Genomic DNA, 18,035 nt, shown 5'->3' on the forward strand with positions numbered 1-18,035 from the left:
GGTCGGGGAAGGAGTAGGGCTGCTGATGTGAAATGTTAGGGTTACTGAGCTGAAAAAAAAGTCTCTGTTATCAAGAAGTTCACAGGCTAGTAGAGAATCCTGGAAACAAATAAATAGCTCACAGTAGTTGAGCAAGCATTGTGCTAAGTGATTCTCACAATAACCCTATGTGGTGAGAACTACACTTGTTTTACAAACTAAGGTTCTGGGAGGTTAAGGACCTTACCTGAGATCACACAGCTGGTAAGCAGAGGGGCTAGGATTCGAAGCAGTCAGACTGCATCCCTGTCTAGTAGTAAAAGTATGAAGGAGACTACATGGGCCCAGCCGGTGTTCAATGCGGCCCAGAGCTGTACCCTAGATGCTACATCCTGAGGTGTGGGGAAGCACTGTAGGCCCAAGGGGAGAAGAGGCAGGTGGACTCTTGGCTTGGCGGCTGTAAGCAGTAGACTTGACACTCCAGTACCGGCTGCCTGCTAGGAGACGGTTGAGATGAAGTGGTGGAAGAGATAGGCAGGGCCACCTTTGAGGGCTTGGTGGGGTGAGTTTGGACTTTACCCTGGACACCATGCAAAGCCCTGAGTGTTTGGATCTGTCAGCTGACATGGGAACAGGCTGGACTGTAGTCCATCCACGTATCAGAACGCTCTGCAGGAATATGGACTCTTTACATACTGATACAGAAAGATACATTAAGAACAGCATGCACACTGTGCAATCGTTTATGTTAAAAAGGTTGTTGTGTGCTGTTGAGTTGATTCCAACTCATATGACCCTATAGGACAGAGTGGAACTTCCCCATAGGGTCTCCTAGGCTGTATTCTACGGGAAAAGATCACCAGGTCTTTTCTCCCATGGATCTGCTGGTGAATTCAAACTACCAACCTTTTGGTTTGCAGCTGAGCACTTAACCATTGCATCCCCGGGCTTCTTGTTAAAAGGTGGGAGGTAAAAAAAATATATATACATATATTCCTATTGTTTGTATGTGGGGAGAAAAAAAAAAAAACCCACCTCTGAAAGGACACTGAAGAAACTAACAACAGGCAGGTGTTACTTGTTGGAAGGGAACACTAGGGAAACTGAGTAAAACGTGGATGGGTGAAAGTGACTTTTTAGCTTTGCTTTATTAATTTTTATAGTCTTTGAAAATAGTAGCCCTGGTAGTGCAATGGTTAAACGCTTCGCTACTAATTGAAAGGTTGGTGGTTCAAAGCCACCCAGCGACTCCATGAGAAAGACCTGGCAATCTGCTCCCGTAAAGATTACAGCCTGGAAAACACTACAGGACAGTTCCTCTGTCACATGCGATTGCTATGAATCAAAAATTGACTCCCCGGCACCTAATGACAACAGTTTTTGATAAATGCACATACTCTTTGACCTAACAATTCCATTTCTATATATTTAGCTTATTTCCACATGTGCAAAATGACATATATACAAGAATATTCAGTTGTTGCATTGTTTATGGAAGTCACTGAGTGGTGCAAACAGTTAATGCACGTAGCTCCTAACCACAAGGTTGTAAGTTCAAGTCCACCCAGAGATGCCTCGAAAGAAAGGCCTGGCGATCAACTTCCAAAAAATCAGCCATTGAAAACCCTATGGAGCTCAGTTCTATTCTGACACACACGGGGTTGCCGTAAGTCAGAGCTGACGAGGCAACTTGTTTTTTTGTTGGGTGCGTTTTTTTTCTGCATTATTTATAAAATAAAAAGAATGGAAACAACTTAAATATCTATTAGCAGAAAGCTGGTTAAATAAATTATCCATTTGAAGAAGTACAGTGCACTTGTTGCAAAGAATGTTTTATATGCTCTGATATGGAACAATTTCCAACTTAAGTGGCAAAAAGCAAGGGGCAGAGTGTGTGTACAGTATGCTTCCACTCGTATGGGAAGAAGAGGCAAACTCTATGCATATATATTAGCAAATGTGTGAAATCTCTCCAGAAGAATACAGAATAAACTAGTAATAGTGGTTGCCCCTAGGGAGGAGAACTAGGTACCTGGAGAGTCGGGGTGGGAAAAAGAATTATTTTACACTCTATCTTTCACATATTTCTGAGGAGGTCGTGGAGAGTGAGGAGCAAGCAGAAGGAGGAAAAGTCATGTGCTAGGACGGGCACTAAAGTCATCTCAAGCACAAAGCATTCATATGCTATGATTTTTCATGTTTTTTAATCTGAGTTTTCTCCGATCTGCTCTTACAAATTCCAACTCTGGACCACAGCTAATTTCACTGAAGAACTCGGAGCAAGGTCTTCTCAGGAAGGTCATTGTGAAGAGAACACTAGCTCTCTGCAAGGCAGATGAATCTTTAATTTACGCATAAAGGCAACTGGATTCAGAGCTTTTCTTCAGAACCTTTTTTATTCAGCACCTAACCAACACAAGAGGTCAGCTTCAACCAAAATAAGCTATAAGAATCTCAAAGGCCCAACTTATAACACAACAGGGCAAAACCAGAACTGGGGGCAGAGTTTAGCCTCAGCTCTTTTCAGAGATGACCAATCACATATTTATACACAATGCTCAGATTAAAACCTGATTAGCACTGCACTACAACCACAAGTAGAGTGTGCAGAAATCCTTGGGGCTCTCCACGTGTGTCATTCCTATAATCTGCCTCTTGTTCAGCCATAAATGAGTTCTTGTTCTTTCGGGGGCAGGGTGGTCTGCGTGTACCTTGAGTGAGGGCACCATCTGTTTACTCTAGAGCTTTGACGGGGAGATGACTCATTTTCTTCCCAGAATCTGTTTGTATATCTAAAAAGCATCCCTGGAGATAGATGGTGGTTCCTTAACAAAGAGTTTATAGGGTGATTGTGCAGGGCTCTTTAAGTACTTAATCCTGTTGTTTTTCAGAAACCTTTACACCTGGGCTCCCAAGAAGGAAGCAAGGCAAAATAAGCACCCAATAGGCCTGTGAATGAGACGCCTCCCAGGGCAGTCACCCAGGGAGGGGAGGGGAGCAGAGTGGAGATGTAGGGGGCAGAAATCAGCTGAAACACTCCATGCTGGCTCTGACACGCTCCATCTCATGCAGGAAGCTGTAGAACTGGGGCAAGGTTAATTCTGGGGAGAGAAAATTCAGCTTCAGGTAAATGTTCCCAGCTCCACAGAATCATCCAGAATTAATTTTCACTCCCTTTTTTTTTTTTGGCTTAGTACAGTTGAGCAGCTCTTGGAGGGTAATCGATCATGATAAAGAACTGAGAGCCTTGAACACAGAAGGCTCCCAGCTCCTTCAAAAAAGGGTTTAAACGGCATAACTCTACAGCACAAAGAGATGAAAGGGTATTACTCAGGATGTTCAATGTGACTTCTACAGCAAGAGCTTCTGAAACCTTCAATCTCAGCCATTCCTTCCCCGCTTTTCCCTTTTTCAAAAAGGTTCTTCAACTGTGGTGTCTCCAACCTCCTCATGGCTTATTAATGATCCTCATATTATCTTTTATGAGAGGAAAGGCAGTGGAAAAAGCTATTCCATGGCTCAGTTATGACTTTTTTTTTTCTGGTAGAGATGATTTGTGATGTACTTCATGAGTCCACCAATTAAAGAGAACATGGAAAATGTAAAAGGGCTTGTATGGGAATTTGGACTCACCTATATACAAATTTTCAGTTTGGTTTCCTTTTTTAACCACCAATTTTAACTGATTAAAAAAAAAAAGAAATTATATAAATTAAAATGACGACAAATAGGCAAAGTTCCTGAAACCCTTTTACCTAATTCAACATCAAGGCATCGAACTTCTAACATGAGAGTTAAACAAGAGCTAACTGGATCACCCACCACCAAAAATTCTAACAATTCCAGTAATTAGAGGAGCAATCACAATTTTCATTAATAGTATCAGGTGCCCATTAACCTGGAAGTGGGCATGTACCACATTTCCACAAGATATACATGACACTTGTGTGGAACATCTAATTAAATGGATATTTAAAGGAACCCAATGGAGATTTAATAATTTTTAACCAAGTCAAAACTCTATCCATTTTCAAAGACTAGGAGGAGAAAGACTTACTTGTAAAAAAATACTTCCCACTTTCTCCAGTTCACTGCTCCCAGATGTCACTGTGACACAAAAGAGAAAAATAACAAGTGACTGAGGATTTGCTCTGTAGACCTCAATCTTGCTGTCCAGGGGAAGCCCTGTGGGGGTGAGCATGAAGCCAGCAAGATGTGCTCCGCAGGGAGTCACCCTATGGAGAGCTGCGATGGAGACAGCTGCCGAATGTGGGCATCGTCACAGAGAAACAGCTGCTGACTGCAACAGTCTTGGAGGGCTAAGCACCTGTTTTCCCCACTGAGGTTCCCTAAAGGCTCTGCAACCCAACCCTGCATCACCCAATTGACCCAGGACTGGTTCCAGATAGTTACCTCCAAATTTCCACTCCATATCTATAAGCTGGTTAACCATCAGAGTCTGACCTATGGCCCATCGAGCAAGGGTGGGGGATTTCTGTTTCCACTGGAACAAAAGCAAAAAGCCAAAGTCATAACAATGAAAACATGCCTCCCTTCCCCACCCTGCCCCAAACACAGCAATGTTTAGTATTTGTATAGAAAGTGGGAAGCATGCAGAACCAAGGGCTCAGCCTCTATGACAGTTTTAGGGGATGGGGTAGTCTAGAGAGACAGAAGACAATGTAAGTATTTCCTTTTATTCCAAGATTTAATCCAGATTGGAACAAAAACTGTATAACATTTATATCCAGTAGAATCAGGGCAAAGTCAGAGATGTACTAAATAGTGCTGGGTGAAAACCGTTCTGTGTGTCATGTACAGATGTCATTTGTGTGGAACCAAATGAAATACATTAAGCTGGGGAAATGATGCATACTTGATGGTTTCTTTCTCAGTCTCTATTTTGTTTTCATTAAATAAAAGCAAAAAACCCAAACCCGTTGCTGTTGAGTTGATTACAACTCACAGTGACCCCTATAGAATTGCCCCACAGAGTTTCCAAGGAGCGCCTGGTAGATTCGAACTGCTGACCTTTTGGTTAGCAGCTGTAGCTCTTAACTACTATGTCACCAGGGTTTCCTATTGATTAACCTTGATTAAATGGAATTATGATACCTTCTCAGAAAAGTAAGTGGCTTTGTCCTCACTAAGACCTGTAAGAGAACAGAATGTGACATTAACATAATAAAGAGCCTCAGAGGCCCAATGCCCAAAGCAGCCTTGGGAGATGACCTACCCAGAGTTATGAAATCAGCCCGGACCTGCTCAGCTGTAAGACTCTTCTTTAAGGCACCTGGGAAGTTGGAGAGAAATCGGTTAAAAAGGGCAAATCAATTAATCAGTCTTCAGTAAGTATTTAATGGGTACAAGCTATATAACATAGACGACAAGAAATACCAAAGACCCAGCTAGCTCCATGAAGCTCTCAATCCAGCTGGGAAGAAAAGGCACATCTGAAACAACTGGAGAAGAAGACAGCATATTTTGTTTTTGACAATACAATGATTTACCCTCTAGAAAGTGTGGAAGAAGTTGGAGACAAGAGAAAAACTTCATGGAACTGCAGACGGGGGTAGCTGATCTGAGGACTCAGTAAGGGTACACAGGAGCAAACGGGGGTGGGGAGCTCGATGTCAGACTGGACATAGGGGCAATAGCCTTGAATGGTACTGTATAACATGGAGCCACTAACATATGTGGCTATTTAAAATTTTTGTTTAAACAATTTTTATTGTCCTTTAAGTAAAAGTTTACAAATCAAGTCAGTCTGTCACATATAAGCTTATATACACCTTACTCCATACTCCCACTTACTCTCCCCCTTATGAGTCTGAGTCAGCCCGCTCCCTCCTTCCAGTCTCTCCTTTCATGACGATTTTGCCAGTTTCCAACCCTCTCTACCCTCCTATCTCCCCTTGTGTCTATTTAAATTTTAATGAAAATTAAATAAGAATGTAATCAATGTCACTAGATGGTACCTGTAGAAACTGCTGAATTGGTGTATGCTTTACTATGTATATTCTCAACAACAAAAACAAAATAAATAAAACTAAAAAGAAAAAGAAAAAAAGGGGAAGATAATAAAGTCTTAGATTGACTCAAATAAAAAAATAGATATTTTCTGATAAAAAAATTAAATAAACTTAAAAATGTTATTCCTCAGTGGCACTAGCTACATTTCAAGTGCTCGATAGCCCCAGGGGGTCAGTGGCCACTGTATTAGACAGTGCAGATTATAGGCTATTTCCACTGCACAGCAAGTTCTACTGGACATCGCTGTCCTAGAAAATCTGCTTTCACACGTACACCAAGAAGGACTAAACAGCTTGGCCTCTACAATTCACAACTCACTTCCTGAGAGGCCATCAAGCCTTCCCCTCAGAAGCTCTGAGAACACACCCCTGTGGGGGCTGCTTTGTTCTGCTTGCAGGCTCCAATTCCTGAAAACAAAGTGTTGCCAGAAATCTGGCTTCTCAATTTTTAACCCGCAAGGTTACAGCCTAGAATCACAATTTGGCAGCCAGTTTAAAATTTTCCACTTCTTATTTTTAGTCCTCCAGAAGATGACTAATTAAAGGATAGAAAGACATCTACCACATTGAAGGAGGGCCCTGAACCTATATCCTAAACCCAAGGACCCATCCCCACCCCTACCACACTCCAGAAAAACAATCCCAAAGCCTGTTGTCCCCGGTAAAATAAGCCATGTAAACAAAGAGAGGAAATCTTTTATCTCTAAAATCAGACTGAGCAAGGAAGCCACAGGGAAATAAAAAAGGAGAGACCCCAGGACACTTTGGCCATAAAGGCCCTCCAAGGAGAGGGCCACTTTGTAGCCAATTCAATTAAATCATAACTACCCTGTGTAAAGCCCCTGAATTTATATTCAGTTCAAAACTGCCATTTTTTTTATGATCCCAAAATACTGCAAAGTGGGAGTTACTATCGTAATTTACAAGGAAACTGAAAATCAGAAAGATTAAGCTTTTTTGGGAGAAAATTTGGCAAATGAACATAGTCACCCAACAGATATGCCCAAAAAGTATACTGACTGAGATATACATGGGAAGTCCTTTAACAATGTTGGTAGTAGGGATTTAAAAAAAAATCACGAACAGTGACAGTTCTGGTGCATTTACACAGTAGCCTGAGTTTCAAGGTGACTTTGTTCAAACTTAAGTCAGACCGCATCTCTCCTCTGCTCGAAACCCTCTAACAGCTCCAGTTTCACTCGCAGTAAAATCCAACGCCTTTACGATTCACTGCATGATCTATCTGGCCTCCTCTAGTACCCCTGTGCTCTCTCCCTTGCTTATTTTCCTGTAGCATGCCAGACAGGCTCCTACCTGCGGGCATTTGCCCTTGCTGTTCCCTCTGCGGGAACACCCTTCCTTGAATCCTCACATGGCTGGTTCCCTCACTTCATTGAGGCCCCTCCTCTGAAAGGATCCCTGACCACTCTACTCAGAATTTGCGCTGCCCCTCACTCATGCCCTTACTACACTTGCTGTATTTTCCTGCACTGCATATACAACCATCCAACTTTAAGTTATATATTTATTGTGTAAAAATGGCACAGCAGGGGTGTCTGGCCACCTCTAACTTCACAAAGGGGAAGGAGAATCACAGTTAACAGCCCAAGGCTGATTCCTTACCTCCACCCTCCAACCTTTTTACCAATTCTGACGCCAACTGTTTCCTCCCATGGCAGTCCCTACTTCTCTGCTGGGTTCCATAATCTGTTGCAATGGCCACACTGAACTCACAGATTACTCACGATTATGGGGTTTATTAGGGAAGTAACAGGTTACAATTCAGGTTCAGGAATGCTCAGGATACAGTTCTTTGGTCAGTATAGCCTCTTCTGAGCCTTGCCTGCAGACATGCCTCTCTCAGGTCCCTTGGCCTTTGCCCTGCTGGGGCAAGTGTTACAAAGTTCTTTTAGCTCTAAGTGCTCGGCAGCACCCCATTCTGCCAGCAAGCCTTGGCCCAAAATTGCTCAGCTCTCTTGCTCCCCGGGTTGGTAAGCCTAGCTCCGTCACCAAGTGCCTGGACGCATCCGAATCCAATGGCACTCAGCTTTCTTGATCCATGGGCCAGGGAGCCCAGTGCATTGTCTCCTGCTGATCTCTTGGTTCTACTGTCTCTATTTCTCTGCTATTGCTTCTCGCTGTCTACAGTGTTACAGCTGTGTCTCCTGGATCTAGGAGGTTCTCAGTGTAGGGGTCTTGGGTGCAAAGGACATGTACCACTCCTGGCTCTTTTTACCTTGGTGGTGGTGAGATCCTCCTTTCCTACCTCTCAGATAGCTCATTTTAAGCATAATGGTAAGACAGGCCTAGAACCATACAGCCATTTTTCTTAGCCTCAAGACAGCCCATCGCCCAGCTCATTTTCTGGAGCTCTTTCTTTTCCCCCTCAGAACCTCCTTAAAGAGAAACAGCCACTGGCTAGCCAGAATCGGCTGAAACAGGTCCTGCCCTCCATCCTGACATTCCAGATGACCTTTAGCTCATTAACTGCTTCATGCTTGGTAAATCCTCTGCTCCTGGGTGGAGAACTGACGTGCTAAAGAACAAAATGACTCAGTTCCTCCTGGAATCGAACCCAGGCCTTAGAAAATGCTTACTCATTCTAAAACACTCTGTGCTTGCATCTGTGCCATTTTGTATTCTGAAACTGAACCTGCCTATATAAGCCAGCCTGAACAAGCTGCCTGCTAAGCAGGCTTGGATGGCATGCAGCCCCCTCTGTCTCCTTGCTTGGTCAACCAATAAAGTTGCCTTTCGTCCTCCCCAACTTAGTCTCTGTCTTTTTGGCCTCGATGGAGTTACAGTGAGCAGAACCCGGAGTTCCTGGAAATGGTGGGATGGCAGAACTGACCAATATTCTTGTTAGGGCTCCATACACCTTATTTGCATGGTCCCCCCCACCCACAAGGGTGCCACGCACCTTATTTACATTATTAGCAAGTTATCCAATCCCCTTGGTGTGCCACAGTCACCCCATTTGCATACCCTCATCCAGTCATTTGGTGGGAGTTATAAAGACTATGACTAGAAAGACTATAGTACTTCACTGAACTGCAATTGTCAATTTCCCACTAGAAACGTCAGCTCAGTGAGAACAAGGACTTGGCTCATTTTGTTCCCTGCTGAGTCCCAAGCTTCTAGAACAGTGCCTGGCACTGTTTATTGGCTGGCACTCAATAAACAGATGCTGAATGAAAGAATCTATACAATGGAATACTATGCAATCCTTCAAAAGAATGAGGTAGAACTTGATGTGTCCATTTGAAAAATATAATTGAAAGAAAAAGGTATAGTCTGTAAAATATGACCCCTCTTACATAAATAAAAAAGGATATATATGCTTTTTATTAGTGTCTTTAACTATATCCTTACCCAAGAGCTAAGTTGGCAAAACACATTTTTTCTGAGCAGATACACAAAGTACTGAACAGTGGATCTCTTTGGGGAAAGGGACTGGGTGGGGTTTCTTTCCTTTTTATTTCCTTCCTTTATGTCATTTTAAAATTTTCTAACCACATGCGTGTAGTATTTTATCTTTATGTGAAGGTGGCAGAACCGTGGGGCATTTTTGTTTATTTTCTGATACATTCCTATAATTAAATAATAAATTTATTACTTAAAAAAAAAAAAAAGTTAAATGAATTCCCTGGGGCCACAATAGCCAGCAAATGGCACAGCCAAGTAGCTTATGACTGGAGGTGCCCAAACCCAAGCTCTTTCTACTCCAGATTGTTCTGAGATGCTGTCCCAGTGAAGCAGTATAAGGCAGTGCCACAAAAATGACCAACAAGGACAGCTACTGAGCTCCAATGGCTAAAGGGCAAGCTCTACATCCTGGAGTCACCTTGGGTGGGCAAAAGCCATACTTGAAAAACATATTCACATCATGCCAGGCATCATACTCTAAACTCGTTTTTCAGCCTTTTCCTTCGGTGATTCCTGTGTCCTAAGCCAATGCCAGACACATGACAGGTCTGTGGCCTTGACCCTAAGTCAGACAGAAGGAAAATTGTGAATTCCAGGGCTCCAGTCACCGGAACATGTCACTTGGGGAAATTTGAGAATGTCCTTCTCTAAACACAGATACCCATCTGAAATGGTTTATAAAGTCCTTGAGCACCAATTTCATTAGAACAGTTGTCTTAGTCAAGCCTTCTTTTTTGTGAAAGAGTCTGGAGGATAAGACAGAGGCATATGTGAGGCTGAAATTTGAGTTTTGCCTAGAAACAGTTGGAAAATCAGCAAACATTGTTCTTCTAGCCAAAAATCTACGTAAGCTTATTCAGCATAATAAGGAAAGCCAAGGAATAGAACAAAGCATTGGTGAAAACTCCTGGAGGGGGAAGCAGGGAGTAGAGCGTGGCAAGCTGCATTCATTCAGGAATTACTGACCCTGAAGGTTGGCAGGCTGATTCCATCCTGGGAGGTTTGTGGGGAAACATCAGTCACAGTCACTGTACACATTACTTCCTGGGCACCTGCCATGTGCCAGCACTATGCTAGACACTGGGAGACATCAAGCAGAGACAACAATCTCTGCCCTCATTAGGATTACTTTCTACTGGGAGGAGAAAGACTATAACAGTAATGTAACAAATACGTAAGCCTTATAGACTTTTAAAAGTGAAAAGTACCATAGAGAAGAGTAATAGAGCACGGTGAAGCTAGGGGTCCTGGGGGGCTTAGTTCAACATCTGATTAAATGCCACTTATAACTACCATTTGATGATGACTATTCTTTTTTGCCCAACCAGAAAGAATTCCTTGGGGAGTGGAGGAGTCATCACCTTGTCATGAAAACAATCAGGTACTGAGCACCCACAAGGGCTAAGCATAAAATAAAAACAGGCTTAGGTAATGGCCCTGCCACTAAGTTACAGCAATGCAGCTACCATTCACTGAAGTGAGCACTTTATATTTATCTCTCTCAATCTGTATACAACAATATATGAAGTATTATTATTACCTCTCTTTTGCAGCTGAAGCAATGGACTCTCGGGTTAAGTAATTTGCTCAAAGTCTCACCGTTGTTAAGTAGATTCCGTGACAACTGAGAATACAAGGGCCATCTAGCAACCAAATTCAATGTGGGGGCCCTTTCTAGATAGGAACAACCAACAATAAACTAAATGCATGAAACAATGGGGAGATTTGAACACTGCACATTTCTTAGATGTGATAATGGTATGTGATTTGATAAGGGAAAAAAATCCTTTTAGAGATATGTAACAAGGTATTTTAGAATGAAATGATATCTGGGACTTGCTTTAAAATAAGTAGCCCAGTTTGGAAAGCAGGGGGGAGATGTAGGTGGGGAAGAGATGAAATCATTTGCCCATGGGCTGATACCTGTTGATGCCAGGTGTTAAGAATTACACGCTAAATAGTAAAAGAATGACAACAACAAAAACCTACTAGGCTTTGAGCCAACTGAACAAGGCTCTAGCACCAGCTCTTCCTCTGTAAGATACCAAGCATATCACTTACCCCCTTCTCTAACCCGCAGTTTATCTCCAAAACAGAGATTAGACTAGATCAGCAGTTTACAAAGCTTTTACTTGACCACCCCCACGCTCCCCGACCCCCCCGCCAAAAAAAAAATTCTGTGGTTAAGTATGTCTCACAGATACTGGTTAAGCAGGTTTCTTTACTGTAGGACATTTCAGAGCCTGTAACATGTTAATATGGATGTGAATCTTCAAGGCTCCAAGGCTGGGGGGCAGGTCTGGCCACTGAAGACTTTTATGGATGGAAACACCAACTCAAGGAAGACTGATCTGGAGGATTCTTGAGGCTCCTTCAGCTGTAACAATCTGTTCTACAATGAGGTCTGACTGTGAGGGCGGGACCAAGATGAAAGGATGGATGTAAGGGCCTAGGGGCCCTTACATTTCTGATTAGATTGGGAAAGGTCTTAAATGACAAACCCAGGAATGCAGACTTTATTATGCTTAGTAAAAATTGAGAGGAGCAGCAAGATCCAAGCTGTGCTGCAGAAGGAGTGCTGCAGAGCAAAATGGAGTCTGGGATGGGAGAGCAGAGGTGGAGATCTGGTCAGACATTCCTGTCATAGCCAGGCATGAAGGGCAGGAACTCGTTCTGAAATGGCAGCTGTTAGGGTTGGAAACAAATGGACACAGGGTGAGGTCAAGGGACGAGGAAGAGGCCAAGAGACTTCCAAGCTACCTCATATGCTTAGGAGGCACCCTGGGAGAAATGGGGACTTCAAGCAGAAAAGTTCTGCAGGAAAAGAAAAACCAGACTGCCATGAGGGAAATATTTGAAAAAAATTAAGTAAAACAAATAAATACAAAATTGTTGAGAGATAACCAAGAAATTAAGCAAAGCAGAGACCTCAATTCTAAAACTTCTAAAAAAAACTTTGGGGTTTTCAATGGCCAAGAGATGAAATCAGGTCCTCTTCACTAGGTGACAGGAAGTTTTACCTCTTAATTTGATAATTGAGACATAGGGCTGAAAACTAGCTAAATGATCAATAAATAAAGGTTACAGTTCAGCAAGCACCCATTAGGTCCTTTACCTAGTATTAACTCACTTATCCCTAACAACAACATCATGAGCTGCTCTTATTACTCTGTTTTTCAGAAAAGAAACTCAAGTTCCAAGAGGCTGACTTGTCCAGGGTCAAATATCTACATTAGTTCATGTGATCAAAATTCAAATCCAAGTAAAACTGCGAAGCCATCTCTGGATTGGACGCTATGAGTTCCTCCGTGTTGTCTGCAGCTATAGAAATGATCCGTGAGCGAGCCTTCCGCGAGCCTAGTGGCCCCTTTGCCCACCCACCTTTGGTCCTGAACGAGGATGGAGCACTAGCTTGCGATGGACCCCAACTGCTGCTGCCCCACTGGTGGCTCCCGTGCCTGCACCAGCTTCTACAGATATACCTTCTATAAGGAGAGCTGCAGCTCCTGCTGCCCCATGGGCCGTGCCAAGTGCACCCAGGGCTCCATCTGCAAAGGGGCATTGGACAAGTGGAGCTGCTGTGTCCGACATGGGACAGTCCTGCACCCAGAGGTAAACAGAGCAAATTGTACAAAACTGGATTTTCTCCCCATATAACCCTGACCCATTTGCTACTGACCTCCTTTTTTCTATGAAATACATGAACGATAATAAAGTGTTGACTTAAAAAAGAAATTATCTGCTATAAACACTGATAATCAATCCTGCTTAAAAATATAAACCCAATATCCCGAGAGGGCCAGAGCATCTCCTATATTCAGTTCAGTTCACCCAGCATGAGGAGTCCTTGGGTGGCGCAAATAGTTAAGCACTTGACTGCTAACCAAAAGGTTGGCGGTTTGAAACTGCCCAGAAATGCCTGGGAAGACAGGCCTGGCAATCTGCTTCCAAAAGGTCACAGCCTTGGAAAGCCGACCGAGCAGTTCTAGTTGTTGTAGTCTGCACACATGAGGTTGTTGCCATGAGTCAGAACTGACTCGATGGCAACTAATAACAACACCACCCAGCATGTTCTCAGCGCTTTCTTTATGTCATCACTTTGCTTGTAACCTTGGCTTAGGAAAGAAGTATAAGATCCTCCTGATTAGGGGGCACTATTTGTAAGGAGCCCTCGTGGTACAGTGGTTAAGTTCTCAGCTGCTAACTGAAAGGTCAGCAGTTCAAAGCTACCAGCTATTCTGCTGGAGAAAGATGTGACAGTCTGCTTTCATAAAGACTTCAGCCTTGGAAACCCTATGGGGCAGTTTTACTCTGTCCGACAGGGTCACTATGAGTCAGAATTGACAAGAATGGCAACGGGTTAGGTTTTTGTGTTTAACTATCTGAAAACTGTAAATAATTATGGCCCAAAATAACAGCTGCAGACAAACAACAAATCTGGGGAGTTGAGAGGAAGGGGAGGTCAGTGTGTAGAAGTGGTTTAGGAAGGCTCTCTGAAAGGGGCAGCACAGGGGATGGAGCTCAAGAGGTGGGAATGACTGAAGGCAGTCTGCCAGGATGGAGTAGGGTGGTGGGTAGGGATGAGAAAGACAAGAAAAGAATGGAGGCAGGGACACTAGACAGTGGTCTCCTGAAAGTTAATATCCACAATGCCTGTTTTTTTTTTTTTTGTTGGGTAGACCGGTCTCTACTCTGAAACAAACCCATTACCAAAGTTGTAGGCGAGGAATGAGAATAAAGACTTCTGGTTCCCCACTTTGGGCATCTATCCAACAGAAATACATACCTGAGTATAAGGATGTTGTAAGAACGTTCACCACTGCATTGTTTAAAAAGTGAAAAATTAGAACAACTACGATCTCCAGCAATAGGAAATGGAGGAACTAAAAAAGATACATTCATTCTATACTACCGCCATTAAACGAATGAAGCTGAGCAATATATACTGATGGGGAAAGATCTCCGTGACATATGAAGTATGAAAAAATGCAAGTTGCAGAGCAATTTTGTGATGTGCTACTACCATTTATGAAAAACTAAATGAATGTGTATGTCTGCTAAAGATATACTCCAAAATTTTATTGTGATTATCTCTAGGGACAAAAGTAGGATGAGCTTGGGGAAGGAGACTAAAAGGGGATTTTTACTTTTGACTCTCCATAGCTCCACACTGTTTTAAACGTTTACAATGAAAATTCAGTCCTGTATTAAAAGGGACTTTAAGTTCCTATTCAGCTGTGTGGTTTGCGTACCTTTAACCTGACAGGGCAAAAAATGCAAGAATCACAAAAAGATAGGATCAGAAAATGTCACAGGCTTGGAAGAAACCTCAGGGATGTTCTGGTTCAATCCCCGAGAATGCATGTCATGAACACAGAATAGGGCAAAGGAGAGAATCTCCACCAAGATATGACACAGCGCCTGACAGGAACAAACAAATTAAGCCCCCAACTTTTAATACTCCCTTGGCCTGAGATCTTGGGAAGTTCAGCTTATTACTTATCTTTAAAATGTGCAGACAAGTACAAATCTCCCACTTGGGATGCTGTTTTACCTCTTCTCGGCCTGGTCAAAATTCACCCATTTTTAAGACCTGGCTCAAACGTCACCTCTCTCTTTAAGTAAAATTAACTTTTAATTAAACTGCCAAATTAATACTAGCAACTTTTTAGACAGTGAGTAGCCAAAATAAATAAGGAAAGTAACCTGTAGTCTTATTACCCAGATATAATGACAGTGAACTTTTTTCCTATAAAAATGTGACTATGATATACAGTTTTATATATTTATTAAATAGTATATTGCAAAAGACTTTCCATAATTATATTTTATTGAACAGCATCTTTTTCAGTTACTTCATAATAGGAAAAATAAGTGCAACTTTTTATTGGGGCACTGTGCTAAGAGTTTTATTCACATTATCTCAATTAACCTTCAAAATAAGCCTCTCCCTGGCGGGGGGCGGTCTAAACCAAAACCAAGCCCATTGCCTTTGAATCAATTCTGACTCATAGTGACCCTATAGGACAGAGTAGAACTGCCTCATAGGGTTTCCAAGGAACAGCTGGTGGATTTGAACTGCTGACCTTTGGGTTAGCAGCGAGCTCTTAGCCACTTCACCACCAGGGTTCCTGGAGGGCAGGGGTATTCTAGATGGGGTTGGGGGAACGGATGATGGGGACGATGCCAGAGAAGGGTTGTTGATAAGGATTAGGAGGGATCAGGGACCTGGTGAATCGCATGCTAGTTAGCGAGTAACAGACTGTGAATCGAACCCAGGTCCACCTAACTTGCAAGCGTGAGCTTTTGGCCACCAGGATGCCCCCCTGTATAGCTTGTTTAACCAATCTCCTGTGGCTGGATGCTTTGACGCTGTTGTCGTTAGGTGCAGTCGAGTTGGTTCTGACTCATAGTGACCCCATATACGACAGAACGAAACACTGTCTCGGGTCATTCTCACAATTGTTTGTTATGCTCGAGCCCACTGTTGCAGCCACTGTCAATCCATCTCATCGAGGGTCTTCCTCTTTTTCTCTGATCCTCTACTTTACCAAGTATAGTGTCCTCCTCCAGGGACTGGTCCCTCCTGATAAAGTACGTGACACGAAGTCTTGCCATCCTTGCTTCTAATGAGCATTCTGGGTGTACTTCTTCCAAGATCGATTTGTTCCTTCTTCTGGCAGTCCATGATTTATTCAATATTCTTCACCAACACTGTAATTCAAAGGCACCAGTTCTTTTTTTGGCCTTCCTTATTCATTGTCCAACTTTCATATGCATATGAGGTGACTGAAAACAGCATAGCTTGGGTCAGGTGCACCTTCGTCCTTAAAGTGACATCTTTGCTTTTTAAGACTTTAAAGAGATCTTTTGCAGCAGATTTGCTCAATGCAACGCGTCTTTTGATTTCTTGACTGCTGCTTCCGCGGATGTTGACTGCGGATCCAAGTAAAATGAAATTCTTAACAACTTCAATCTTTTCTCCATTTATGATGATGTTGTTTATTGGTCCAATTGTGAGGATTTTTGGTTCCTTTATGTTGAGGTATAATCCATAGCGAAGGCTGTAGTCGTTGATCTTCACTAGTAAGTGCTTCAAGTCCTCTTCACTTTCAGCAAGCAAGGTTGTGTCATCTGCATATCACAGGTTGTTAATGAGTCGTCCTCCAATCCTGATGCCCCGTTCTTCTTCGTATAGTTCAGCTTCTTGGATTATTTGCTCAGCATACAGGCTGAAGAAGTATGGTGAAAGGATACAACCCTGACTGACACTTTTCCTGACTTTAAACCATGCAATATGCCCTTGTTCTGTTCGAATGACTGCTTCTTGGTCTATGTACAGGCTCCACATGAACACAATTAAGTGTTCTGGAATTCCCATTCTTTGCAATGCTATCCATAATTTGTTATGATCCACATAGCTGAACGCCTTTGCATAGTCAGTAAATCACAGGTAAACGTATTTTTATGTTTTATGTGCTTTCAGCCATGATCCATCTGACATCAGCAATGATATTCCTTGTTCTCTTCTGAATTCAGCTTGAATTCCTGGCAGTTCACTGTTGATGCACTGCTGCAGCTACTTTTGAATGATCTTCAGAAAAATTTTACTTGTGTGGGATATTAATGATATTGTTCAATAATTTCTGCATTCTGTTGGATCATCTTTCTTTGGAATGGGTACATATATGGATCTCTTCTAGTCGGTTGGCCAGGTAGCTGTCTTCCAAATTTCTTGTCATAGATTAATGCCATGGATTGAATTATGTCCCCCCAAAAATGTGCATATCAGTTTGGCTGGGCCGTGATTCCCAGTATTGTGTGATCTTCCTATATGTTGTAAATCCTGCCTCTACGATTTAATGAGGGAGGATGGGTGGCAGTTGCGTTAGTGAGGCAGGATTTGATCTACAAGATTGGATTGTATCTTGAGGCAATCTCCTGAGATATAAAAGAAGCAAGCAGAGAGACAGGGGGACCTCACACCACCAAGAAAGCAGCACCAGGGGCACAGCACATCTCTTGGACCTGGGGTCCCTGAGCCTGAGAAGCTCCTCGACCAGGGGAAGATTGATGATGAGGAATCTCCCTCCAGAGCCTACAGAGAGAGGAACCTGTCCCCTGGAGCTGGCACCCTGAATTTGGACTTATAACCTGCTAGGCTGTGAGAGAATAAATTTCTCGTTGCTGAAGTCATCCACCTGTGTTATTTCTGTTTCAGTTGCACCAGATGACTAGGACAGACAAGTGAGCACTTTCAGCGCTGCAGCCGTTTGCCAAAACATGTCAATCGGCGTTCCGCCGATTCCTGGAGCCTGGTTTCTCGCCAGTGGCTTTAGTGCAGCTTGGACCTCTTCCTGCAGTACCATCGATTTTTGATCATGTGCAACCTCCTGAAATGGCTGAATGTCAACAAGTTCTTTTTGGTACAGTGACTATTCCTTCCATCTTCTGATGCTTCCTACATCGTTTAGTATGACCCCCATAGAATCCTTCAATACTGCAACTCAAGGCTTGAATTTTTTCTTCAGTTCTTTCAGCTTGAGAAATGCTGAGCGTGTTCTTCCCTTTGGGTTTTCTATCTCCAGGTCTTTGCAC

At 42.9% G+C, this 18,035-nt stretch overlaps 1 protein-coding gene across 7 annotated transcripts in view; it reads right to left on the reverse strand.

Moving 5' to 3' along the window:
* COMMD7 (COMM domain containing 7) overlaps positions 1-18,035 on the reverse strand; it is a 32,457-nt gene that overhangs the window by 6,509 nt on the left and 7,913 nt on the right. For 3 of the 7 annotated variants that reach the window (XM_023550144.2, XM_003411497.4, XM_064275968.1), the window contains 6 exons: positions 5,216-5,272; positions 5,095-5,132; positions 4,393-4,483; positions 4,037-4,086; positions 3,613-3,661; positions 2,357-3,080 (listed from right to left, as the gene is read on the reverse strand). In XM_023550144.2, the coding sequence (XP_023405912.1) occupies positions 3,004-3,080; positions 3,613-3,661; positions 4,037-4,086; positions 4,393-4,483; positions 5,095-5,132; positions 5,216-5,272 (362 nt within the window). In that variant the 3' untranslated portion in view covers positions 2,357-3,003. Of the gene's footprint in view, positions 1-2,356; positions 3,662-4,036; positions 4,087-4,392; positions 4,484-5,094; positions 5,133-5,215; positions 5,273-18,035 lie in introns of those variants that run through there. The other 4 variants (XM_064275964.1, XM_064275966.1, XM_064275967.1 and 1 more) reach the window with 2 other exon arrangements.

The sequence above is a fragment of the Loxodonta africana genome, chromosome 24 (genome assembly GCF_030014295.1).
Source record: "Loxodonta africana isolate mLoxAfr1 chromosome 24, mLoxAfr1.hap2, whole genome shotgun sequence".
NCBI classification, from domain to species: domain Eukaryota; kingdom Metazoa; phylum Chordata; class Mammalia; order Proboscidea; family Elephantidae; genus Loxodonta; species Loxodonta africana.